Source organism: Colletotrichum siamense (assembly GCF_013390195.1).
Source record: "Colletotrichum siamense strain Cg363 chromosome Unknown KSG_Cg363_contig07, whole genome shotgun sequence".
Lineage (NCBI taxonomy): Eukaryota > Fungi > Ascomycota > Sordariomycetes > Glomerellales > Glomerellaceae > Colletotrichum > Colletotrichum siamense.
Window position 1 is genome coordinate 3,632,954 of NW_023501020.1, and position 24,397 is coordinate 3,657,350.

At 54.6% G+C, this 24,397-nt stretch overlaps 7 protein-coding genes across 7 annotated transcripts; 5 read left to right on the top strand and 2 right to left on the bottom strand.

Moving 5' to 3' along the window:
• Window positions 1-1,101: 1,101 nt before the first annotated feature.
• CGCS363_v011294 (uncharacterized protein) lies at window positions 1,102-4,295 on the top strand (the record flags this gene model as incomplete). Its single annotated transcript, XM_036643143.1, has 6 exons — window positions 1,102-1,415; window positions 1,475-1,881; window positions 1,933-2,068; window positions 2,124-3,521; window positions 3,568-4,100; window positions 4,153-4,295. 6 exons carry the CDS (start codon window positions 1,102-1,104, stop codon window positions 4,293-4,295), a joined length of 2,931 nt encoding a protein of 976 aa, XP_036491332.1.
• Window positions 4,296-4,428: 133 nt separating this feature from the next.
• Window positions 4,429-5,772, bottom strand: CGCS363_v011295 (uncharacterized protein; the record flags this gene model as incomplete). The annotated part of the gene is made up of 2 exons (XM_036643144.1): window positions 4,429-5,498; window positions 5,559-5,772. The coding sequence occupies 2 exons, from the start codon at window positions 5,770-5,772 to the stop codon at window positions 4,429-4,431; spliced, it is 1,284 nt and encodes a 427-aa protein (XP_036491331.1).
• A 793-nt stretch (window positions 5,773-6,565) lies between these two features.
• Window positions 6,566-7,766, top strand: CGCS363_v011296 (Fumarylacetoacetate hydrolase domain-containing protein 2-like protein; the record flags this gene model as incomplete). Its single annotated transcript, XM_036643145.1, has 6 exons — window positions 6,566-6,590; window positions 6,664-6,902; window positions 6,964-7,022; window positions 7,081-7,337; window positions 7,405-7,501; window positions 7,559-7,766. The coding sequence occupies 6 exons, from the start codon at window positions 6,566-6,568 to the stop codon at window positions 7,764-7,766; spliced, it is 885 nt and encodes a 294-aa protein (XP_036491334.1).
• A 468-nt stretch (window positions 7,767-8,234) lies between these two features.
• CGCS363_v011297 (uncharacterized protein) lies at window positions 8,235-8,693 on the bottom strand (the record flags this gene model as incomplete). Its single annotated transcript, XM_036643146.1, has 3 exons — window positions 8,235-8,408; window positions 8,459-8,508; window positions 8,564-8,693. The coding sequence occupies 3 exons, from the start codon at window positions 8,691-8,693 to the stop codon at window positions 8,235-8,237; spliced, it is 354 nt and encodes a 117-aa protein (XP_036491333.1).
• Window positions 8,694-9,651: 958 nt separating this feature from the next.
• Window positions 9,652-11,331, top strand: OpS4-2 (FAD-dependent monooxygenase OpS4; the record flags this gene model as incomplete). The annotated part of the gene is made up of 6 exons (XM_036643147.1): window positions 9,652-9,726; window positions 9,800-9,940; window positions 10,002-10,719; window positions 10,775-10,823; window positions 10,884-11,073; window positions 11,128-11,331. 6 exons carry the CDS (start codon window positions 9,652-9,654, stop codon window positions 11,329-11,331), a joined length of 1,377 nt encoding a protein of 458 aa, XP_036492595.1.
• A 1,206-nt stretch (window positions 11,332-12,537) lies between these two features.
• On the top strand, window positions 12,538-17,391 carry abcA2 (ABC transporter A family member 2; the record flags this gene model as incomplete). Its single annotated transcript, XM_036643148.1, has 1 exon — window positions 12,538-17,391. One exon carries the CDS (start codon window positions 12,538-12,540, stop codon window positions 17,389-17,391), a length of 4,854 nt encoding a protein of 1,617 aa, XP_036492152.1.
• Window positions 17,392-18,487: 1,096 nt separating this feature from the next.
• On the top strand, window positions 18,488-22,731 carry asqE-0 (Short chain dehydrogenase asqE; the record flags this gene model as incomplete). The annotated part of the gene is made up of 3 exons (XM_036643149.1): window positions 18,488-19,316; window positions 20,275-22,639; window positions 22,695-22,731. The coding sequence occupies 3 exons, from the start codon at window positions 18,488-18,490 to the stop codon at window positions 22,729-22,731; spliced, it is 3,231 nt and encodes a 1,076-aa protein (XP_036491916.1).
• Between the last annotated feature and the right edge of the window lie 1,666 nt (window positions 22,732-24,397).

Sequence of the window (24,397 nt, forward strand, 5' to 3'; positions counted from 1 at the left end):
AGGTGGGATCTGAGGTTATCTGCAAGTTTCTCGGCAGTGTCGAAAGAAGCGGCACCGGGAACGGAATGGTTGTTGGTTTGAGTGTGAGAACCCTTGAGTCTGGATCTCGATGGAGCTTGTTTGAAGTTTGCAGTTTGGAACCTTTAAGGCTGAATAGTCCCCGGAATGGGGATGGACGACGGCTTTTACAACACACGTTCCTGAATCCTGTGAGACATGGCCAAGATATTTCGGCCGTTATGTTTGATAAGCTTTGCGGGTAACGCAGACCCGGCCCCTAAATTATTTGTAAATACCGGTCTTCCTCTCCCGGGTGTCCCCGTAGGTCTGGAGTTCGCACGCAAGACGGACGTAAGCCACGTGACCGACAACGAGAGGTGTGCTTCCGCATTTGGACGGGGCACTGATATCGCCATGTCCATTTCCGGACAATTATGGAAGAGAGTCGGAAAACTGGAAAAGTTCTGACTCTGTCATTCTTACTAAGGAAGCGGTTGGCACGTTGCAGTTGCTTGCTTGCTTTCTCCCCCGCATTTCGCCGCACTTGCTGATCCGGGGTAGAAAACACGGGGGAGGAGGACGCAATCCCCCACATTCCGCCTGGACCCCTGGTTCGTGACAAGGCGCTGTGATAGGGCGTCGTTGGGGGATATACCGAGGGGATGGAAGGGTGATGCAGATCCTTCAGGTGAGTGTTGGTGGCACGCGACCTGGAATCTGGGGAAAGGGGCATAGATCCGGGGAAGATGACTTGATTCGTCGATGGGGATGACACAGGTGGGATGCCGGGGGGGTTGTGTGTCGTTGATCTAGAGTTGAGTTCGTCCCAAGGTGACCCGAGATGAGGTGTTGATTGGGTTGGGATGTAAGCTTGGTAAGCTTAGAACAAGAGTTAGGTGAGTGTTTGGTCATCACTCTCTTGATGGGCTTCTGATATCGCGGGCGGCATTCACCCGAGACAGATTGACAGCGGGTGGTATATCATAGATGAGGATCTAGAGGTCCAAGTGTCAAGATCAAGGCGTCTATTAGGACAGTTTCGGGCTTGCAAGTCATCACACCATTAATTCTGGGGATTATAGCCCCCTCCCACCTCTCAATATGATGTTTCTCTCGACTTCTGCGCTGCTTTCTCTGCCTCTACTGGCCTCTCCAGTCTTAGCCGGTCATGCAGGCCAAGTCCCGGAGCCGTCCACGTACCAGAGAGCCCGGTTCCGATGGTGGTGGCCCGGAGGCTGGATAGAGCCAGACCAAGTCGCGGCCGAAATCACCAGCATTGCGGATGCCGGCTTCGGCGGCGGCGAGATCGGCGATGTCAGAGACAGTGTGAAAGGGGCCATGGACCCCGCCGTGTACGGCTGGGGCGAGGAGAGGTGGGATGACGGCGTTTTGACTGCTTATGAACACGCTGCCAAGTGAGTTTGAAGTCGCCAAAGTTGAGTTGCCACAAACAAGCTTACACGCGCGTGCACAGACTTGGAGTTCATGTTGACATGACCCTGGGGCCCCACTGGCCGACCGGCTTCCCGGGATACACCCCGGACTCCCCTGAGACGATGAAGGAACTCGTCCATGGACAAGTCTTTGTGAAAGCAGGAGAGACATTTTCGGGGGCCCTGCCCCTACCTGTTGCGGCACCATCCGGAAACCAGACTGGCAATCTGGTGAACGTTACCCCGAAGCTTGTTGCGCTGTTAGCGGCCAAGACAACGACTGCGAATGAGAGTGCTGTCGTTGTCGAATTTGACCCAGAGACTGTGACTGTGATTACGGATTCTGTTGATAATGGAACTTTGACATGGACAGCCCCATCGGACGGAGCGTATGTTGTGATTGCCGCTTATGCTCGTGGCACTGGCCAGATTCAGAATATGTATGATGGTAAGTATTGTTGAGTTGGCATAATATCAGCCTCCGTCTAACGTTCAACAGGACAACCCGATGGACCGAAGGTTTACTATACCCCTGGATATATCGTCGATCACTTCAGTGAGGCTGGCGTGCAAGCCGGGGTGAAGTACTGGGAAGAGCACATCCTCACACCAGAGCTAACTGCACTCCTCCGCGAGTAGGTCTCATCAGTCGTTAGCTGCAGTTGAAACCTATTAACTTATCCTATAAAGAAGCAATGGATCCATCTTCGAAGACTCGCTCGAGCTCAAGTACAAGCAACTATGGACCCTCAACTTCACCCAAGAGTTCCAGGCCCGACGAGGATACGACATCTCGCCCTTCCTCTTGTACCTGCTCAAAGACACAAACACATTCACCGGAGACAACTCCACCGCAACCAAAATCACCAACCACTTTTACAAGACCATCACCGACCTCTACGTAGACTACCGCTTGAAAGGCGTCACTACCTGGGCCAACACCCTCGGCCTGAAATTCCGCGTCCAGCCCTACACCCTCAACTTCGACAGCGCCTACATCGCAAGCCTCCTCGACATCCCCGAAGGCGAATCCCTCGGCTTCGACGGCGCGCCCGACTCCTTCCGCGTCCTCGCCACCGGCCGCGACATCGGCGGCCGCACAACCATCCTCTCCAACGAAATCGGCGCCTACTTCGGCAAAGCGTACGGCGTCACCTGGAAATTCCTCCTCGGCACGGCGAACCTCGACTCGGCCCTCGGCGTGAGCCAGAACGTCATCCACGGGTTCCCCTACGAGGACTCGCCGAGCAGCCTGTGGCCCGGCTTCGCGCCCTTCACGCCCCTGGGTGCTTCGTCGAATGGATTCGCTGATGCGTGGGGTCCGAGACAGCCGCAGTGGATGTTTGCGAAGGCGGCGAGCAGGTACTTGGCGTTCTCGCAGAAGCTGCTCCAGGAGAGCGGGGCGTCGGTTGATGTTGCGATTTTGAACCAGGGTTGGGGCGTCACGGCGGCTTGGGATGATAGTAGTCTCAACGATGCGGGGTATTCGTACCAGTTTCCGACGCCGTATCTGTTGCAGAAGCATGGCGTTGCGGTTCAAGATGGGGTTTTGGTGGCAGATGGACCGGGATATCGCGCGCTAATTATCAACAACCAGACAACGATGGACATTAGCACAGCCGAGCTGGTGCTATCGTATGGGAAGGCCGGTCTACCTGTCGTCGTCTCCGGTCACTCGCCAAGGACGACGTTTTCGTACTACGCCGACCAAAATGCTGCTGACGAGGAGCTGGCTTCGACATTTTCTGAAATCTTGATACTTCCGACAACACGTGTCGTTTCCGGGCCCGAAGCTGTCCCAGAGGCTTTGTCGACCTTGGGCGTATCCTCCTCTGTTGAATACCCACAAGGTCCGGGAAATAATAGCGTCATAACATACAGACGGACAGTTGGGGACGGCTATCTCTATTGGATCTACAACAACGGCGACGAGCATCTCCAGCTGCCGGTTAGACTTGCGGGGGCCGGGGCACCGTACGACATAAATCTGTGGACCGGTGATGTGAAGCCCGTCGCTGCCTTTACGGCCGAGAACGGCTACATCTTCTTGAACGTCATGCTGGCTCCCGAGGCGGTGTCTACCATTTTGTAAGGGCCTACTTCTTGACCTAAACGTCGCTAACATGAAGTCTAGCGTTGGATCTTCAAACCCATTCTCGGTCCAGCCTCTGTCAAACCACCTCACCTCTACTGATTGTCGGGCCGTCGCCAACAATGGCACGGTGCAAATATCTTCCAACACGACATGCAGCGCAACAACATCGACGAACCAGACCGTTACACTCGACGCTACCGATATCCCGGAGTCCATCACGCCTTCTACGTGGACGTTGCGAGTACAGGATTGGTCACCGCAATACCCCAATGCAACCGGTAACGCCTCGGTAGCAACATCCAAGACTTGGCTTGCGCCCATCCAGCTGACCTCGCCGCTTGTGCCGTGGACCAACATCACCGGGCTCGAACATGCATCAGGCGTTGGCGTCTACAACACCACCGTCACTTTGGATGTCGGCAGCGGTGCGGATCTGCGAGTGCTTCTTCACATGCCCGAGGTTGAAGGATCGTGGGGACTGACGATCAACGGCCAAGAGGTGGAAGGTGTGGATTGGTTCGCCAGCGAGCCGATTGATGTCACGGATTATGTTACATTTGACGCAGAAAATGGTTCGTATTGTCTTCAACGCCAGCTTTCCAGCCGTGCTAACGATGCCTAAAGCTATTGAGATTACGGTTGCCACGAGCCTTTGGAACAAATTGATCAGTGTCTGGCCGGCCGTGTATGGATCAGAGGTGCCGGTGGCGAACGGACTGGCAGGATCTGTAGTCCTAACCATGGAAAAGATTCTGGTTGTATCTTAGGACTCAACCAATTTACTCGTTAGCACTATTTGCGAGGTCATTGACAATTGACGAATGTATCAAACGAAAAGATTGGACCAAAATGTCTTTTAATTATCCAGATGATGACGCTGACCTCCCCTCTCTAAACACACTACCCTTCCCATACAAAGTCCTGCTCAACCCCTGGAATCAACGGCCGAAGCGCCATACCATAGTCACCAGCATTAGGAGTTCGTAGTAGCGTGTGGATATGAAACTTGGCCGGCTCCTTGTTCGTCAGGAAAACTCCAGAATGGTGGTCGAATTCCACGAGGATGACTGGGCTCTGAACACGGTAGTAAAATGGGTCTTGGTCGCCATAACCACCGATCCAGCTGAAGTACGTCTCCTTGAAGAAGGACTTTGCGTGGTTGATGCGAATATCCCGGGCCTTCTTCGGCAGGTAGAGGAGGTACTGCTCGAGAATACCAATCACCAGCTCCTGCTGCTCCGCCGTCATATCCGCCACCAAGATACCCTCGTACGGCACGATTCGGTTGTCTCGGTAGGCGCCACACAGATGCCTCTGGTCGTCGTGGTTCCACCTCCCCTTCGGCATCGCTGGGTCCTTCAGCAGCTTGTACGTTTGCGCCTTCTGTTGCAGATTGGCCGGGAGGGACTGCATCAGCTGCAACCCAAGCCTCTCCTCCGTCTCCAGGATTCTCGTCCCCTTGTACGGGCCGTCATCAATAAGGTTCGGCTCCGCGCCGGTGAACCACGGCGACGCCACGATCTGGCCCTTATACAGGAAGATGTTGAGACACAGGTGGTGGCCGTAGAACGAGTACCCCCACGGCCGCGTCGCCGAGGGCGTGCCGAAGAGCACAAAGTTGTATGAGTACTCGTTGCAGATGCTGGGCGCCTTGACGAGCTCGCCGAGGAAGCCGTTGATGCGCATGGCACCCAAGGCCTTGGCGTAACCTTCGGGCGACAGGGTCGCCTCCAGAACCTTGAGGATGCTCTCCCGGAGCTGCGGCGTTAGCTCGTCAAGGCGGAGGCCCTTGTCGCTGAGGAGGAACTCGGGGTTCGACCAGGAGCGCCACTCTGGCGAGTCGACATGGTAGGAGAGGGTGACCTTCTGTTTGGCGTCTAATTGGGAGAGGACGGCGTTGGTGGCGTCTACGATGTCCTGGATCGGGATGCCCTCGTCGGCTAGTTGGAAGAGGTCTCTTTTTACGGTGCCTGTTGTGTGTTAGCTCCCATTGAGTTCCAGTGTCTGACTGAACTTCAAGATCTACTTACCATCTGTTGTGATGCCGGTGTATGGCTCTTTGAAGAGCTTTCGCCAGTGCAGATACAGGGCGTGCAGCCATGGCGGGTTTCCGCCCTCTTTGAACTCTTTTGCGTAGACGTGGGCATCCTGCTTCTGCATGGTTGTGAAGCGAGGTATGCTGAGGTCTGGCAAGTGTTGGCGATACTCGCCGCCGTGAAGGCTCTGCTCTCCTCCACAAGCCATCTTGTCGGTCTTGAGATGTGACAGCAGCACACCAAGTCGTTGAGTTGGTATTGCTCGGTGCTTTGGGCTCCTCGAAGATGCTGTTGCTGATTTCATGCACCGCTCTCTCCAATTGATAGCTTGAATAACAGAAAAGATGAATCAGTCAGTTAACAAACGACGTGCTCAAGGCTGCGAAGTCGGCAGATTAATCTTCAGTCACTCTCACATCGATCACGACCCATCAGCCCACATCAAGCAAAACCGTATCAACTGCCGCGGGTATGTCACGAAGCTGACGTCGGCGACCATCGGCCCATGTGCCCCCGACATCTGTACCCCTCACTTTCCGGCCCCTCATCCCACTTCGTTACACCCCTCATCCTCGCATCCCCCCCACCCGACCCCAGAGCTGCGCCCCTGGCCGCGCCCGGCTTTTCCGCATGTCATCAACTCTGTAGGAAAGCAACCAATGGCGGTGGGCGCAACATCTGGCTTAGCGCAGGCCGAGAGTGCGGTTGCGCAGAAAAACACAGTTCAGAGCTGCTGTGGCTTGTTGTGTGACACTTCCCGGACCTCCGAGCCGGCGAAATCCCCAAAACGCCCATCGGCACTTGGTGCGGGGAGCCCCAGTCGGATTCCACGATTCGGAGACGCCTCCCACCAACCTCTCGACCCCTCCTCTCCGCGAACGCCATCCGAACTTGCATTTGAAGAAGAGCTTTGGAGCTGGGAAAATCTTACGATATCTCGCCAGAAAGCCTGGATCTCAATTGGGAGCATTCACACACACACGCACACTCACACCGCCAACATGTCTTCGTCATCAACCTTCTCCCGTAAGCCTTCCCTTCCTCTCACCCGGCAGCCGTTCCGGTCCCCCTCATGAGCTCGTTTGCTAACCAGCCCCAGGCCTCGTGCGGTTCGTTCCCCGTGATGCTCCCAGCAAGGTGCTGATCGGAGAACCGGAATCAGAGTCAGTCGACGTCGGCCTGGCTGTCCGGGACGGCAAGGAGGTCAAGGTCGCTGTGTGGTCCGGCTCTAGCGTGCTCAACCCCGGCAGCAAGACCGACCAGGTGGCCGTCATCGACCGCGTCCTTTCGCCCGTCTCGGCTGAGGAGGTCGGCACAATCCGTTGCATCGGGCTGAACGTGAGTGATCTCCTTATCTCCCATCACATGAAGGGGTAGGCAATGCTGACCCGAGGTGTAGTATGTCCAGCATGCAAAAGAAGTCGGCGTCGCCCTGCCTGACGTTCCCACCGTGTTCCTGTAAGTCGATCTTCGCAAATCTCACGAGAAAGTGTCCGGTCGCTGATAGCAATCACAGGAAGCCCAACATGGCGCTGGGTAACCCCTGGCCGGAGCCGACTGTGCTGCCGCACCTCACTCAGGCTGACGACTGCGGCGACTACGAGTCCGAGCTGGCTGTCGTGCTCGGCAAGGCGTGCAAGAATGTGTCCGAGGCGGACGCCATGGACTACGTCCTGGGCTACACTGCCTGCAACGACGTCTCCAGCAGGACGTACCAGATGAACCAGTCGCAGTGGTGCTTCGCGAAGGGCTTTGACGGTTCCTGTCCCTTGGGTAAGATGAAGTCCCAAGATTTCCCAAGGCGTGAAGGCAGAGGTGCTAACGAGATGATTTAACGTAGGACCTACAATTGTCTCAAAGTCCCTCATCCCGGACCCTACTAAGCTTCAAATGCGCGGCTTGAGGAACGGCGAGGTTCTCCAGGAGAGCGGCATCGAGTAAGTCTAGCCCTTAATTCATCTCAAAATTCATGTTACTGACGTTGATATTTTCAGCGACCTCATCTTCAGCATCCCCAAAATCATCAGCTTCCTGTCCCAGAGCACGACGCTGCCCGCCGGTACCGTCATCATCACTGGCACCCCTGCGGGCGTCGGTCTCGGCCGCAAGCCCAAGGTGACCCTGAAGGACGGCGATGAGTTCAAGGTTGAGATTCTGCCCCACATCGGCACTTTGGTCAACGTCTTTGAGAACGAGAAGTAGGGTGGTCGGATTGGGCTGTGGCGTGTGGTGCAGAGATCCATGTAACTCTAGACTATGAGACTAGGTTGATTAGAGTAAGAAAGCGGTTTTAATGAGACGAAATAAAGAATAGAGCTTCGCTATTGGATGAAATCTGACTTCAGTGGCGTGGCATGCTGAGAGACTTGAAGTCGCATACAACATGTAGCACTGATGAGCTCACTCACATGCAGGCCTAAAGAGTGGCAGGCTGTTCAGTCAAGTGCTATCAGCTGGAAATGACCAAGACATCGAAGAGAGAACTCATAATGTCGAAGACGATGTCTCGTATGATTACCTACGAATGAATTTCGGTTGAATCATCCCGTGAAACCAGTACGCAGCCATTACCATTTTAATCCTAATGTTCACAATTCAGATGGGGCATCTCAATTTCAGATCAATTCAATCATTGGTATTTTCTCTACGAAGGAACCAGCATGTAACTCTTTACTGATCAATCAATGGGGGAACGACCTCAAGAAGGTGCTCAACAATAGCATCAGGGCCCCTCTCAACCTGCAGTCCATGCGGAATGGCGTGCGTCTTGATGTCCGGCTTGATTGACCTCGCCGTCGACATGATCTGGTTGGCCTCCTCCGTAGTCCACATTGACGCACAGAACTTTACTATCGTCAGATGCAATTTCTCTCAAAGGGGGAATATCAACTCACCAGGACATCAGGCATGTGCTCCTTGACCTTGCCCTCGACCTCATCTATCCCTGCGAAAATCGTCAGCTACCAAGCACAGATGTCATGTCTGAGGAAATGGCTTACTCTCGCAGTTTGCAACATGCTCAATCGTGTACCGGTCCTTGAGAGCTTCAATCATGCGGCCGACAAGGCGCTTCGCGCGCTCAGGGGCCGTGTTGACGGTCACCAGCTTGTAAGGACCCTTGGGCGCCATTGTGCGGGGTTAATAGCGGAGGTGGAGGTGGTGGTGGCAGTAAGACTGGTATGAACTTTTGAGACGACACAACAAGAATAGCGTCTTGGTCGGATGCAGAGTTGCCAAAAACAGAAGTTGCTAAGAAATAGACTTGTCAAGAGTCCTGAAACTTGTTGTTCCTCGCAGTGACAATCAGGGAGAGCGTCTAAGTTTGGGCAGCTTGGTTTTTGTCGTGGGATGACATGCCGAGCCCCGAAGCCGCTGACAACAGCGGCCAATATAATCGGCAGATGACTGCGCCGAGGTCGCTCGCGCGCATATTTCGCACATACGAAAAACCGCCGAAACACACTCATCACACAGCAACAGCTGGGCCACCAACAATAGACCCTGGAACCTCTTCACGCAGCAGAAACCCGTTGCCGGCTTTGCCGATTTCGCCTCCGTTACGAGACCCCCGTATATCCACTTCTCCATCCTTCCATTCGGCTTGATTCCAGTGGGAACTTCGTAACCAGTCGTGAACAGTGGCCCGCCAGGCGGCTGGGAGACGCCGCGGCGACAGCGACTCACGGAAAACCCGAGACCCCGGATTTCCCGCCAGCGCATCCAGCGCCGTCCACCACCAATTTCAATTTCCCACTACTGCGTCCACCCAGAAATAATGCCCCCGCGGGACGCTCCCGCGCCTCCGGCTCGCAGTGTGGGGGATCTCCGGGGAAGCCTACAGCATGGGGGGGCGGCAAATTAGGCAGAGAAGGGGGACTTGCCGGAGGCGCATTCCCAACAAAGATTTGAAGAAGAACATGGGTTGAACACTTGGATCGAGCTGTCTTTTCGATCCGACCGTGTTTTTGGTGGTGCATTCTTTGAGTGGTAAGGGAGTCCTGCCATTGCGACCGAACCCAAACTCTCTTTTTTCTACGCATCTCGTCTCAAGTTCTTATTGAAGCTGCCGAGCCCGAACGACGACACTATGTTTCGGTGGCTTAACTCGTTGATTTTCCCAAGAGCGTCAGCATCGTCGGCTGAGAAATCTGACAACATGGCGGTGAGTGGTTATTGTCTTTGATTGACTCTACGCGTGGTTATAGCGTGTCATGGTAGCTAATATGATGAATCAGGTCACTGCTCACACCAGATCATCAGTACAACTGGAAATCATAGTCGTCGGCGCCGGTCTGAGCGGCCTCGCAACAGCAGTAGCGGCAGCCCTCTCAGGGCACAAAGTCACAGTCTTTGAATCCGCAAAGGAGCTGCTCGAGGTGAGATCTCATCATCTCATCATGAGATTTCTTCATGAGATATTGACAGAAACTTCCCCAGGTCGGAGCAGGCCTGCAGGTGACGCCAAACTCCACCCGCATTCTGCAGAAATGGGGCCTCCCAGATCGCCTCTGGAAATCCGCCTCGGAGCCCAACACGCTCGTCGTCCACCGCTACTCGGGCAGCGTCCTCGCCAAGGAGGAGAACTTCAACAAGAACATCCGCGCAAAGTACCAGGCCCCCTTCATCGACCTGCACCGCGTCGACCTGCAGCTGTCCCTGTACGAGCGCGCCAAGGAGCTTGGCGTGCGCTTCGCCCTCGGCGAGAAGGTCGACAGCATCGACTTCGACCTGCCCGAGCTGACCACGCAGTCCGGCGTCAAGGCTCGGGCGGACCTGATCGTCGCCGCCGACGGGCTGTGGTCGCGCTCGCGGGCGTGTTTCTTGAAGGCGGACGACCCGCCGCTGGCGACCGGCGATCTGGCGTACCGCGTTGTGTTGAACGTTGACCAGATCAGCGACCCGGAGCTGAAGGCGTGGATTGAGAATCCGCAGGTGCACTTCTGGGTTGGGCCTGGCACGCATTGTGTGGGATACTCGATGCGGGCGGAGAAGATGTATAATCTGGTGGTGCTGGCGCCGGATGACTTGCCGACGGGGGTGAGCAGGCAGGCGGGTGATGTCGATGAGTTGAGACAGCGGTTTGAAGGGTGGGACCCGATTTTGAGGAAGTTCCTTGATGCTGTTGACAGTGTTGAGAAGTGGAAGTTGATGCACAGTAAGTTTGTTGATGAAATGCTCGCTGCGAACAGTCATACTAATGCTGCGTTTAGGAGAAGAGATGCCCTCATGGGTGAGCGACAAGTCCAACTTTGTGTTCGTGTAAGTGCTTCATCTCAGTCGCTATTTATCGCTGGATGTTCGCTAATGACTGTAATTCAGTGGAGATGCATGCCACCCCATGCTCCCGTATCTCGCCCAGGGCGCCAACTCAGCAGTGGAAGACGGCGCCGTTCTGGGTCTCTTGCTGGGCCATCTCACCAGCAAGTCTCAATTGCCGACTGCGCTGAGATTGTACGAGAAGCTCCGCAAAGCCCGCGGTGAGGCGATTGTGAGGGAGACGTTCAAGCAGGTGAGTGCAGCTGTTCATCTGGCACGCTGATCAATAGCTAACTTCACGCCGCAGCGCCATGATTTCCACATGCCCGACGGCCCAGAGCAAGAGGCCAGAGACCAAATCTTCCTGTCCCAGCTGGGCAAAGAGCTCAAGGGGCCCTTCCCGAGCAGATGGACGTGTCCCGAGGTCCAGCCGTGGCTGTACGGCTACGATGCGTACAAGGAGGTCGAGGAGGTGATGAAGAGCGACCCATTCAGCAGGGCGAATCTTTAGGGGATTTTGTTATCCAGGCAGCGTTTCCAGTGGGCTGCAGGAGAGCAGCGACTCAATTTTTGTTAGCGACGGGATTTTTCATGTACGGGGTAATACCAGCTCTGGAAGGGTGCCATGAGATCGGCAAGGCATATTATGTACACTTCAAATCATTAGCGATATATCAAATAACATCATTTTGCTTGCACCCGTCGACCACCAGCGGATTGAAAGGGGACCGAGGGCTGAGCCGTCATCCGGGCGCTGAACCGCCGAACAACACGGAGCTCCCGATCTCCACCACGATGCGATGCGACGCGCCGGCACACTGATCTGCGGAGGACACCCACGTTCTTGGGCTGAAAACAACCGTTTACAAAATGCCTCTCTGCCGAAAAGAGGAAATGACAGTATTGCGCCCACCTGCAAATCTGCAGTCAGCAATCCCAAAGACCGCCCGGGAGACTGTTGCTCCCTCCAACCAGCGTCATATTCTGGCAAAGTGGCTGCAATGGGCTGAGACACCAACACTAAACTCCTTTGAGGAAATGGATGTGTCCCTGTACAACGCTCGCCCTGCGCGATATTGACAGAAGATTTAGGCACGATGTGGCACAGCACGTGTGAAGAGCGATCTTGTCAGATTCTTTCCCTCGAAACTTGTCCAATAGCTGCGCGTGATGAGCCATATCTGACAGCGAGTAAACACAGTCCGCCTACCTGGTAAGATGTCATAAGGCTGTCTGTCCCCAAAACGGCGACGTTTGGCTGCCGCCTTGCGGTGCTGTTGACCGTTTGCTGCGTGCCCCCCGTCGAATAACCCAATTGGGAATACGACACGGCGGCGGTGCGATTGTGATTGACTGCCCGGCTTGTTGGGCGGCAACGTCACACAAGCAGGGTCCCTTACTTTTGAGGTCTGCTTATTCTTTCAAAAGGATGTTGATGCCGCTGCGTTCGTGAGCTTGGTCTCTCTTGGAATTTTGTCCAAAGCTTACATTGAAACATTGCATAAAGATCAGCCATTTCCCTTGGCCGCTTCATCAACACCAGGCCTCTTCAACACGACGACTTCTATAACAGCTTTTGAGAACCGCTCTTCGACAGCTTGATTTCGCCACATTGATGTTCATCGGCTGAGGCTTACTTCGATACTAATATCTACAAAAACCCCTACAATAGCGTTCACGACCATCGGCACCTGCTGGACCGCCCTCAACCGCCGCAATGGCGGCCCCAAGATCTGCCCTCCTGCGCCAGATTGGCATCTTGACAATCAAGAACTACATCATTCTAATATCTCGACATACCGGATCAACTATCTACACGGCTCTAATCCTTCCGATCATTCTCACAATCTACCTGGGAATCGGTCGAAACCTCAACGGGCCCCAAAACGACTACGGCATCGCTGACCCACGCGCCGTTCGATCCCTACAAGACGGGATCTCCGCCGCCGACGGCTCTCGCAACACCGTCGTGTTTGTCAACAACGGAAACACGGGCGGCGACATCGAGCGCGTGATTTCCTCCCTCTCGGACGAGGTCGCTGCGGCCGGCAAGAACGCCACCACCATCGCCAACGTCGACGAATTGAGTCTGATCTGCCAGACGGCGACAAGGGGAACGACGCCGTGCTACGGCGCTGTCGTCTTCCACTCTTCTCCAAGTGAGGGCGACGGCGACATCTGGAATTACACGCTTCGAGGCGACCCCGCCCTGGGGCAAAAGTTCCAGGTGGACAAGAGCGACAACGATGCCCAGGTTTACATCCTGCCTCTTCAGCGCGCCGTGGACTCTGCCATTGTGCGGTTAAACTCCACTGACGGAAACTCAGATCCTCTCGCCAACTTGCAAGAATGGGGCTTCACCGACGAGACCGAAGACGAGCGCGAAGCCTCCGTCAGACGGCGCTACCAGCAGACCTTCATCGACTACCTCGCCGTCTCCTTCGTCCTCGCCCTCATCGGCGTCAGCTACCACCTCCCAGGCCACGTCGCCACAGAGCGCGAGAAGGGCCTCTCCCAGCTCATCGACGCCATGATGTCGACCCGGTACGAGTGGGAGCCGCAGGTCGCCCGGATGGTCGCCAACTTCTACGCCTTCGCCACGATCTACTTCCCCGGCTGGCTGGTCGCCTCCATCATCGCGCGGACCATGATATGGAAGGAGACCAACATCGGCATCATCATCATCTTCTTCATCCTCGGCGGCCTCGCCTTGACGTCGCAAGCCATCCTCGGCGCCACGTTCTTCAAGAAAGCACAGCTCTCCGGCGTGGTTAACTCGCTCGTCTACGTCCTGCTCGGCGTCCTGGCCCAGGCGATTCCCGACCCGCCCACGGCCGCCGTCGCTGTTCTCAGTCTGCTCTTCACCCCCTGCGCCTTTGTCTTCTTCATCAAGTCGATCGCTCGATTTGAGGCCGAGGGCCGGCCGATGAACCTCATCAAGGGACCCCCGACCGGCGCTTCAAGTCTCCCCGGCATCGTCCTCTGGATATTTCTCATCATCCAGTTCCTTGTCTACCCCCTGATGGCAGCCTTTGTCGAGCGCCAGATCCACGGCGTCGGGTCCGAGAGTCGCAGGATCTACAGAGGCGTCGGGCCTCAACCACAGGAAGCAGTCTACATCAATGGGCTTACGAAGATCTACAAGCCAAGCCTCTTCCGCCGCATCTTCTCCTTCGTCTCGAAGCCCCGCGAGCCAACTGTCGCCGTCAACAACCTCAGCCTCACAGCAAAAAGAGGCCAGATCCTCGCGTTGCTGGGTGCCAACGGCAGCGGGAAGAGCACGACCCTCGACGCAATCGCTGGCATAAGCCGCTTCAACCAGGGCAGCGTGTCCATAGACGCATCTGGCGGCATCGGGATTGCCCCGCAGAAGAACGTTCTATGGGACGAGTTGACCGTCATCGAACACATTCGCATCTTCAACCAACTCAAGTCCACAGGGTACACGACCGGGGGCGACGATATGGCACAGCTGATTGACGCCATCGGGCTCGGTTCCAAGAAGAGCGCCCAGTCCAAGACCCTGTCCGGCGGCCAGAAGCGCAAGCTGCAGCTCGGTATGATGTTAACCGGCGGCAGCGCCGTGTGCTGCGTCGACGAAGTGTCCTCCGGCATCGACGCCCTCTCGCGGAGGAAGATCTGGGATATACTGCTAGCTGAAAGGGGCCGGCGGACCATCATCATGACGACGCACTTCCTCGACGAAGCTGATCTCCTCGCGGACAACATCGCCATTCTCTCCAAGGGCAAGCTTAGAGCAGAGGGCTCGTCGGTTGCGCTCAAGGATTCTCTTGGTGCCGGCTACCGCATCCACGTCCTGAACGCCAAGAACGTCAGAGTGGCCCCTGAAGTCCACGGCGTCGACTTGAAAGTCTCATCGAACACGATCGTCTACACTGCGCCGTCGTCTAACCTCGCAGCAGAGGTCATCCGCGCTCTCGAAACAGCTCGTCTGCCCTACAAAATCAACAGCCCCAACATTGAAGACGTATTCCTCAACGTCGCCGAAGAGGTCCAGGGAGAAGATCTGCAGTCCCGGCCTGCGCCCGGGGCCAGGTTCTCCGACGACTCCGGGCAGATCACCGAAAAGGGAATGGCAGACGGCGGTCGTAACTCGCTCGGTCTCCAGTCGGGTCGTCAGACTGGCTTCTTGAAGCAGCTGACGGTGTTGGTGTACAAGCGCGTCACCCTTTTCAAGACCAACTGGGTCCCTTTTGTGGCTGCTTTCCTCATCCCCGTCATTGCCGCAGCCATCATGCAGATTCTCATCAATGATAAGCCTGCGTCGAGTTGCACCCCCACAGACGGAAACGGGAGAGCAACGAGCGGGATGTACGATGGTGTCATTGAGAACATGCGTGTCGCTGCCGGACCAGCTGCGGCCGTGGACGGAACTGCATTTACCTCCCTCGTCGATGTCTTGGCTCCGGGATCGGACAACTTCACGTTGAACAGCGTCTCATCCGAGGCTAACCTGCGGGACTATGTGGACGATGAGAGGAAGAATCTCATGCCTGGAGGCTTCTGGGCTTCCAACGATAACGGACCACCGACTGTGGCGTGGCGAGCAGACACGGAAGACTACAAGGCCATTGCCGCCGCCGTCGTCTCCCAGAACCTTCTCACCGTCGCCCTGACAAACACCAACATCGTCACACGGTACATCTCCTTCGACAGCGCCTTCGGTGCCGCAAACATCGACACAATACAACTGGCCATCTTCTTCAGCATCGTCCTCTCCATCGTCCCAGCCTTCTTCGGGCTCTACCCCAACGTCGAGCGGCGTTCCAACGTCCGCGGTCTGCAATACTCCAGCGGAGTCCGATCACTACCCCTCTGGACGGCTCATGTTATCTTCGACTACGGCATCTTCGTCGTTGCCCTCATCATCGCGGCCGTCATTTTCGTGGCGACGTCAGATGTATGGTACGCTCCTGGCTACCTCTTCCCGGTGTTCGTCCTCTACGGACTGACATCGATTCTTCTCTCTTACATCTTCTCCCTCTTCATGAAAAGCCAAGTTGCTACCTTTGCTGCCATCATGGCCTACAACAGCGTGGGCTTTGCCATCTATCTTATCGCCTTCCTCTACATCCTGACCTTTTCCCCGGCTACGGTCAGCGACCGCAATATCTTGATCGGGCACTACACCGTTGCGGCCTTCTTCCCCGTCGCCAATGTCTGCCGCGCCATGATCATCGGCCTGAACACGTTCAACTTAGCCTGCGACAGCACCGCTTTCTACAGCTATCCCGGCACCCTCAACGCCTACGGAGGCCCAATCCTATACCTGTCCCTCCAAGCCATTCTTTTGTTCTGCGTCTTGCTGTGGCACGACAGTGGTAACAAACTTCCCGCCTTTCTCAGGCACAAGAAGACACACCAGACTGAGGGCGAGCAAGCCCACAGCGACCAAGAAGTCGCCAACGAACTTGCACGCGTCGAAACAACCGGCTCAGACGACGGCCTCCAAGTAAAGCACCTCACCAAGAAATTCGGCAAATTCACCGCCGTCGACAACGTCACCTTCGGCGTCCGCCACAGCGAGGTCTTCGCCCTGCTCGGCCCCAACGGTGCCGGCAAGTCCACCACCATCTCCCTCATCCGCGGCGACATCCAGCCCAGCAAGAACGGCGGCGACGTCCTCGTCGAGCACGTCTCCATCACCGACCACCGCGCCCTCGCCCGCTCCAACCTCGGTGTGTGCCCGCAATTCGACGCCATAGACTCCATGACCGTCCTCGAACACCTGCGCCACTACGCGCGTCTCAGAGGCATCGCGGACGTCGAGTACCAAGTCCAAGCCGTCGTCCGCGCCGTCGGTCTGGACGCCCACGTGAACACTATGGCACAGCATCTTTCAGGCGGCAACAAGCGTAAGCTCTCTCTGGGCATAGCCCTCACCGGCAACCCGTCCGTGATCCTCCTCGACGAGCCGTCTTCTGGCCTCGACGCGGCCGCGAAGCGCATTATGTGGCGCACCCTGAGCACCATCGTCCCGGGCCGCGCGATCCTGCTTACCACGCACAGCATGGAAGAGGCGGACGCGCTGGCCAACCGCGCCGGCATTGTTGCGCAGCGGATGCTTGCCATCGGCGAGGTCGAGACGCTGCAGGCGCGCTTCGGGGATTCGTTATACGTCCATCTTGTTAGTCGCACCGCGCCACACTCGACGCCGGAAGAGATGGATCGCATGCGCGAGTGGGTGCAGATGATGTTCCCCGTTGCGAGCATCGAGACGGCCACATACCATGGGCAGATGCGATTCTCCGTCTCTGCGGCCGACGTGCTTGCGCGCGTGCAGCAGGTTCAGGAGACGAGACGGCGCGAGCCAGGGGAGACGGGTGGGCGGGCGGAGAGTGTGAGTGCCATCGGTCAGTTGATCCTGATGCTTGAAGAGAATAAGGATGCGCTGGGTATTGAGCACCACAGCGTCAGTCCCACGACGCTCAACGATGTTTTCCTGGCCATCGTGGGACAGCACAATGTCCAGGAGGAGGGATACGGGGCTTCGGCGACGGGTGCAGAGAAGAAGAAGATTCCTTGGAGGAAGATTCTGCTTGGCTTCTAAGATGGCTGGTTTTCTTTTGTGGTGTAACCATTGAGAGTGTAAGAGTGTGTGTCTTAGGATGGGTTTCTCCGGAATAGCGTGTGCTTTGGCTAGATTCCCCTTCTGTATTGTATTGTTCTTTTCTCGGAAACCATTTGTTGAATGAAGGACGGTCGCAAGATCTCGATAAACCGCATCTATATCGTTCTTTCTACTGCTTTTTAGCACTCCCGATGATCAATGTCCACGGAGGGCCACGGCAGCCCACGGCGGTCCACGGCGATTCAATCGGGATGATAATGCTGGGATTCGGACGCTAAGCCCTGAGACGCGAGTGTTGTTGCCTTGGAGTCAGCTTATCAATCACCGCATCTCCGGTTGTTCGGCCGAATCGCCAGGCTCGACGATCCCGCGCGCGACACATCCCGCCGCTAGACCCGAGCCGTACGGGGCCGCATTTTCATCCGCTGCAGGTTCCCGGCCAGTGCCATGTGGCTTCTCTCACATCCGAAACCGAAGGAATGTCGTCAAACCAATTCCCTTGACATTAATGCTGTATGATCTCACTGATTGCTCAGCGCTCGTTCATGTTCGGAGCCCGATCACGGATAAGCTGCCTAGACGCATGGTCCCACATTCGGAGTCATCTGGTTTAACCCGCGCCGTTATGACCCGGTGCCAATCCGCGATATGGTCTTGCGGCTTGAATGTATTGTGGTCCTAACAAGAGATCGACGTTTTGGATACTCATGCGATTTCAATGCTACTCGGGGCTTACATGGTGAACGGCTCAGCGTCATGGCCGCATGGTAAAGTCGTATTGATGACCTTGCTACCAGTATCGCGGAGGGATGAAGCCCCGGCTTGGTCACTTCGAAGATTCAGCCTTGATGTGGTAATCATAAGTCTGATGAGATTCTAGATGTCGAGAGAAAAGCCTGTTACTCACCAAAAATTGGAAGGTGTCAATAGCACTCACGTCGACATGTATAAAAGGACCGCTACGGGATGGGTCAACTGAGATTATCTTCTCGACACCATTCAACTCACTCTTCTTCCACCAAGCCTTACACTCAATATCAAAATCAGCTTCTTCATCCATCAGTCACTATCAAACATGTCTGCTCCCATCAATACATCCGAGCCCTGGTCCCTCGCCGGCAAGACGGCCGTCGTCACCGGCGCCTCCCGCGGCATCGGCAAAGCCATCGCCATCCACCTCGCCCGCAAGGGCCTTACCAACATCGCCATAACCTACGCCGCCAACCAATCCGCCGCCGACGACACCATCGAGAAGTGCCGCGCCCTCGGCGTCAAGAACGCCGTCGTCATCAAGGCCAACGCGCTCAACCCAGACGCCTGGCCCGACGTGATCAAGCAGGCCCTCGGCGCCCTGAAAGTCGACACCATCGACATCCTCGTCAACAACGCCGTCCTCGCCAGCATCGACCACTACAAAGCCACGCCCGAGCTCAACGCCGACAACTTCTCCGCCGTCATGGTCGCCAACGTGTACGCCCCCGTGGCGACCACAATCGCCTACATGGAGCACGCGGCACCCAAGGCCGGCGGGCGCGTGATTAACATCTCGAGCGTGGCTGGTCGCCTCCCCAACGGGAATCCCATGATTACATACGGCGCGAGCAAGGCTGCGCTCGACAGTTTCACGCGCTCCTTTGCTGATCAGTTTTCTTCTGAGAAGGGTATCACGTTCAACAGCGTCATCGTGGGGCCGACTCTTACGGATGCATTTGAGGAGGTCACAAAGTCTATGCCGAAGGAGCTCAAGGATAAGTACATCACAGAGACGTCTGCTGCTCCGAGGTTCGGAGAGCCGGAGGATATTGCTTACATTGTCGGGTTCCTTGCCAGTGAGGAAGGCAGATGGGTGAATGGGGCTGCTGTCAGCGCCAATGGCGGATTCAGGAGCATGCTTGCGGCCCTCGGTTAGAACATCATCAGACCACAGGCGGCCAGATTCTATAACTAGCTGACTTTGTATCACCTTGTACTCTAGAAGCTTCATGTTTCCGCTCAAACCGTATCTGCCGGGAACCGGCGATTTTAGTACCGCGTGTGCGCGATGGCTCTCCGTCAAACCCCGCTTCCGCGCCGCGCTCACGCTCGTGGCATGATAGTTCCCCTTCCAAATACAAATAAGTATCTACCTACTGCTACGATTTTTTTAATTTAAACTCAGTGCTTTCTCATCTTTCATTTCAGCATGGAAATTTGTTTGACTTTGTTTCCTATGTCATTGCATTGCTCAGGATAACAAAGAGACATATTGTCAACCGTAACGCTTGGGTTCCCTTCCAATTTGGGCGTTTGGAAGACGGGTAAGATGATGTCTTGATTAATCCGCCCTAGATATGTATGTTATTCTTTGTTTCCCAACATCCGCCAAGTTCTTTTCACTGAGTTTAGTTTACCTGTGATTGTTGCCTCCCTCCCCATGACAGACTGTAAAAGGGGTTTGCATGAATGTTTGGACGCCAGGGCTCGCGCTACATACGCTGGCCAGTCCTTACTATGAAGTCGTTGAGTCGTCGTTTGCACTTTCCTAAAACTTCAAAACAAGCCAGTCAATGAGTTTAAGTGGCATTATTCCTCCCAACTTCATTCGTTTATCGAAGAGTTACAGCAGAATACGCAGAGTGGGTCAGTGCAAACAGAATACCGGTACCGCATGCAGGTTGCCGCTTGCCTCTCTTTCGAGCCTGGTCGACCTGGGAACTTCCTTCCCTTCCAGACGCTTTGAAAAAACTTCTTCCTTCACCTTCCAAGCAGCAAGGTCAACACAGTGAGTTTCATCCTCCACGCAGAGTTTGCGATGCCCGTCGGCTTCAATCTCCCAGTTCTCTGAAGAAACCATGACCAAATTTTACTGACACACACTTGCAGATTATTTTTGCGCGGACCCGACAACCTGCAAACGCTCAACCCATCAACCGCTGCCCTCGCGCAGCTTGGATCACGCGATGATGGATTACAGCGACCTATCCTCCTCGTACAAGCGGTACAAGCTCAAGACCGCTGAAGCCCTCGACTGGCTCGTCCTCGAAGCGAGCAAACTCAAGACTGCAATCACTTCTCCCCGCCAGTACAAAGTGTGGGAGTTGGTGGATCTGGCCATAGCATGTGCAAACGCTGGGCGAGTGATGCCGAAGGAGACGAGGAAGGCGCTGGAGGAGTCGCTCTGCCTCCGCCGTCGATGTGCGGAGTGGTTTCTACAGCACGGCTCAGAAGCCGCGAATGCAACTCATACCTTTTTCAACGAGAGCCTTCAGAAGATTCTTGATGCCTTTGCTCATCCCAAGCCAGAGGCGACTCGACCCTCCGCCTCCCCACCCACGAGCAAGTCCCCCTCCGCGACGCTGTCGGACCGAGACACATCCCAAACCAACTACTTCGCCATCCTCGCCGACGATGACGACGTTCATTACCAATCCTCTGATGAAGACGTCTCTGCTGGTCTATCCACAGGCAATGGTGTGACCAGGTCAGACCGAGCCGCAACCAAGAAGACATCACAAGCAGAGCATGGTTCCCAAGAGGCCGAACAGAGTGGCTGGGTAGCCTTTGATGACGACCAGTTGATGGAACTCGGTTGTCTTCTCAAAGATTGCCGCGATATTCGTCTTTTCCTGCAGCGGCTGTGGACAGGATATTCAAGCTCCAAAGTCGACCTCGTCACCGCATGGCTTGTAACTCAGGCAGGCTTCCAGCATCTCGTTGACCTTGAGACCGTCTTCATCCAGAAGTACCCTTACCTTGACAACCTGGAGTCAATGTCGAACGCCATGTACTGTTTCTGTGGGCTAGGACAGAGCTCCTTCTGGCCCGATAGTGCGGCAGAGGGCTCAAAGCGCTGGGATGACAAGACTCTCCGGAACGTCGACAAAAAGCTATGGCTGTCGGAGTCAAATATGAAAGACTGGCTGCTTTGCGACGTCTCATTCATGTTGGAGAACCTAGACAGCGAGTCGAACCTAGAAGCTAGAATCAAGGACGAGCCCTGGAGCCTTCCGGAGATCCCACTTTTTCAAGTGAAAGGTCTCGAGCACCGGAGGCTCTATGATCTTCAACACGAGTCTCTGGCAGCAGGAAAATCTGTGGCCTGTCTCGACCTTCTCACATCCCGCCTGGTCTCAGAACCATCGAAAACGACAGGCTCTCCCGTCCTTCTCAGCACGGCGGCAATGTGCAGGACCTATCTCGACATCTTGAACATACCAGACTTGATGTCACGGGTCACTACAGACCTGGTGAAATACCTGAACTACAGACCATTGCAAGACGCAAGGTCTTTCGCCCGCCTCATGACGCAAGCTGGCAACGAAGTCACGGCCTGGCAACATTACCGATTCGCTCTGCTTCATGGCTCGGATGGAAAACCATTCATCCAAAACCCGATCCTCCTTGGTGGCCTTCTCTGCAGCGTGTCAGTTACGTCACATTTGGCGGAGACTTTCAGTGTCAGCTATTCCGGATCCCTCATGGCTGTCGCTCACCAGTACAACGCTCTTCGCATTTTGAGCCTCGATACTGTGCCTCGTTGGAAGGATCTCGAAGTCTTGATCGAGTTACAGAAGGCAGCCATCTTTGCTCCGGAGCCACCTCAGACCTTTGATCAATGCATCATTCGGTTTTGGCGCTCCCAAGGGCTCAGGCTGAGCGAGATCAGAACCAAAACCACTACCGCCGACCGCTTGGCTTTAGCCGCGCAGAGGGTTGTCCCCCTGCATCGTCACCTCAAGCAGATCTCGAAGACCGACCTGACTCCTGAAGACATTAACAAAGGTCTCAACTTCCACATCAAATGCGAATCACAGAGGAATACTTTCGGGTTTCGCAGGGAGTTACGCGGCATCCCGCTGCTCGAACATCTCTTTTACGCCTGGGAGAAAACAGGGATTTGGAAGCTATCACTCAGTGACAGGGTTGTGAGAAGCGCTGTCGAGGCTGACCTGGGAAAACTTCGCGGTTCCCAGGCTGGAAACCGTCCTCTCAGCGCTGTGGACCTCCCGGCAGTTGTCTGGCTTGGCCAGTTGCAAAAGATGTTTCAGCGAGAGACACCTGAGATGTTCTTTGACTATGCGTATCTGGAACGCCGGGTCATTAACCAGTTGTGCAAAGATAGCGCGTCTTCTGACCACGTTGCAAGATTCTTTGAGAACCCTGACCGAGGACTGTCTCAGTGGATGAGCCACATGTCCAACAAGTCGAACCTCGCGGTAGTCTCCGATCATTGGAAGGCTTGGTGCAAGTAAGTCAATCTGATTTGAAAAGCGTTGAGACCTCGACTAACTCATCAAAACCAGGGAACTGGGCATGGTGATTCCTTCTAACATTCTTTGATGCGCTGGGCAGTTCTCATACATGCTAGCACCCACAATTGGGCCTAAAATGTTTCTGTCTTTTTAGTTGGTTTAGCAATGAATGATTTGATTGAGACAGAAACTCTCCTTGAATTGTCAGCGACTCCAACCCCCTTAATCTATTTGATATTGAAAGTGAGAAACTCTGAATCTACCGCCCTTTCAGAATGGAAACTATCCTCGGCCTCAACTTGAACGTAGTATCATCATCTAGAATGGACATCCAAATTAGTGAGAGGTCTTTTAGTTTCTTTTAAAAATGCTAGGTCTCGAGTAAGCCTTTGTGACGACAAAGCGGCTGGGTCATTCGGGACGTCATCGTGGACGTCACCTGTTTTTGTGAGGCGATATGTTACTCTGTCGTTCTCAGTCCAGCAAAGGTGCCCTTTACCAAATGACACAAAGATATGTACATCTCGTCTTGAAAGTCCAAAGCAGGTTGCAGAGAGCATTGCTTTTGGCGAAAGAGGCTACCTCATCTTTCTGATCCAATGCCACTGCTTTATGTCGCCTATGTTCTGTTGAGATTACAAATATGCAAAGCACTCGCTCTGTGCGATATTATAGCTTGTCAAATAGGCAGTCTAGATTCTTAAATTTCGCTGGTACATCATAAAGCCAGCTTTGATTTAATTCCTAAATCATGAAAGTCACCCAAGTCCGGACCTTGCGAAAGCTCCCGCAAAGTCAAAGACTCAAGTCGATCCTTTCAGTTCAAAGATAATTGACGTGCGGCTCTATTTCTCAAGCACCTAGCCGACAGCAGATCACTCGGAGTTATAGGAATTTCCCAGCATTTCGATGACATTGAGTCCATCGGTCGGTTGGTGGCTATCCGTACTGGATGTTGAGTGGAGTATGCTTGCGATGGACGGTGCATTAGGGAATTGGATTGTTGTGGCTTGAACAAGTTTCAAAAGGAAAGTTTCTTGTGTTCTTGTGAACAAATGAATACTAATAGGTTGACGGAAGAGGAGAGGCTTGGCTATCAGGTGTTGGCTTGTGAACTGAAGCCGACCTATGACTATCCGGTGTATCATGTGAAGCTCGCGTTTGAAGCGGGAGAGGAATTCAGTGGGTAGAACACAGACGGATAAGGTGGTGAAGGGACCACAATGGTCGCAGGGGTTCCGAGTCTGCTATCTGCTCTCTTAGCTATTCCAACATATCTCAAATCAAGCCTTTGATAACTGCGAGAGAGTTTTGAATGAAATGAAGCATACCTATACTCTCTCAAATAAATTGCTCTTTATTTCCAGATATCCTTTGCATGATCTCACACAACACGATCCAATGGCGTAGGTATCAGAAATTTCTCTAGTTGCCTTCATGCAGACCCTGTAGAAACTTCCAGGCCACAGTCTGCATAACTCCATTGGTGCAGCATCAATGACCGTTTCCCTCTAGGTAGATTTCATATACAATCACAAAAGCAGCCTATCTTCGAAAATCGCACTTGCGCTGGTCATTCTATTGCACAAAGAAGGGAAGGAATCAACCAGAATGATACTTCTGGAATGGTCTTTGAGAAGCAACTTCAGCTACAGACAAGGCAACTTGGTAGTATTTGTATCGACCCACCGTCTCTGTCCGGCCGGCCGATGCGGTCGTTGTTCTCGATGAACCATTTACTTTTCCCCACCATC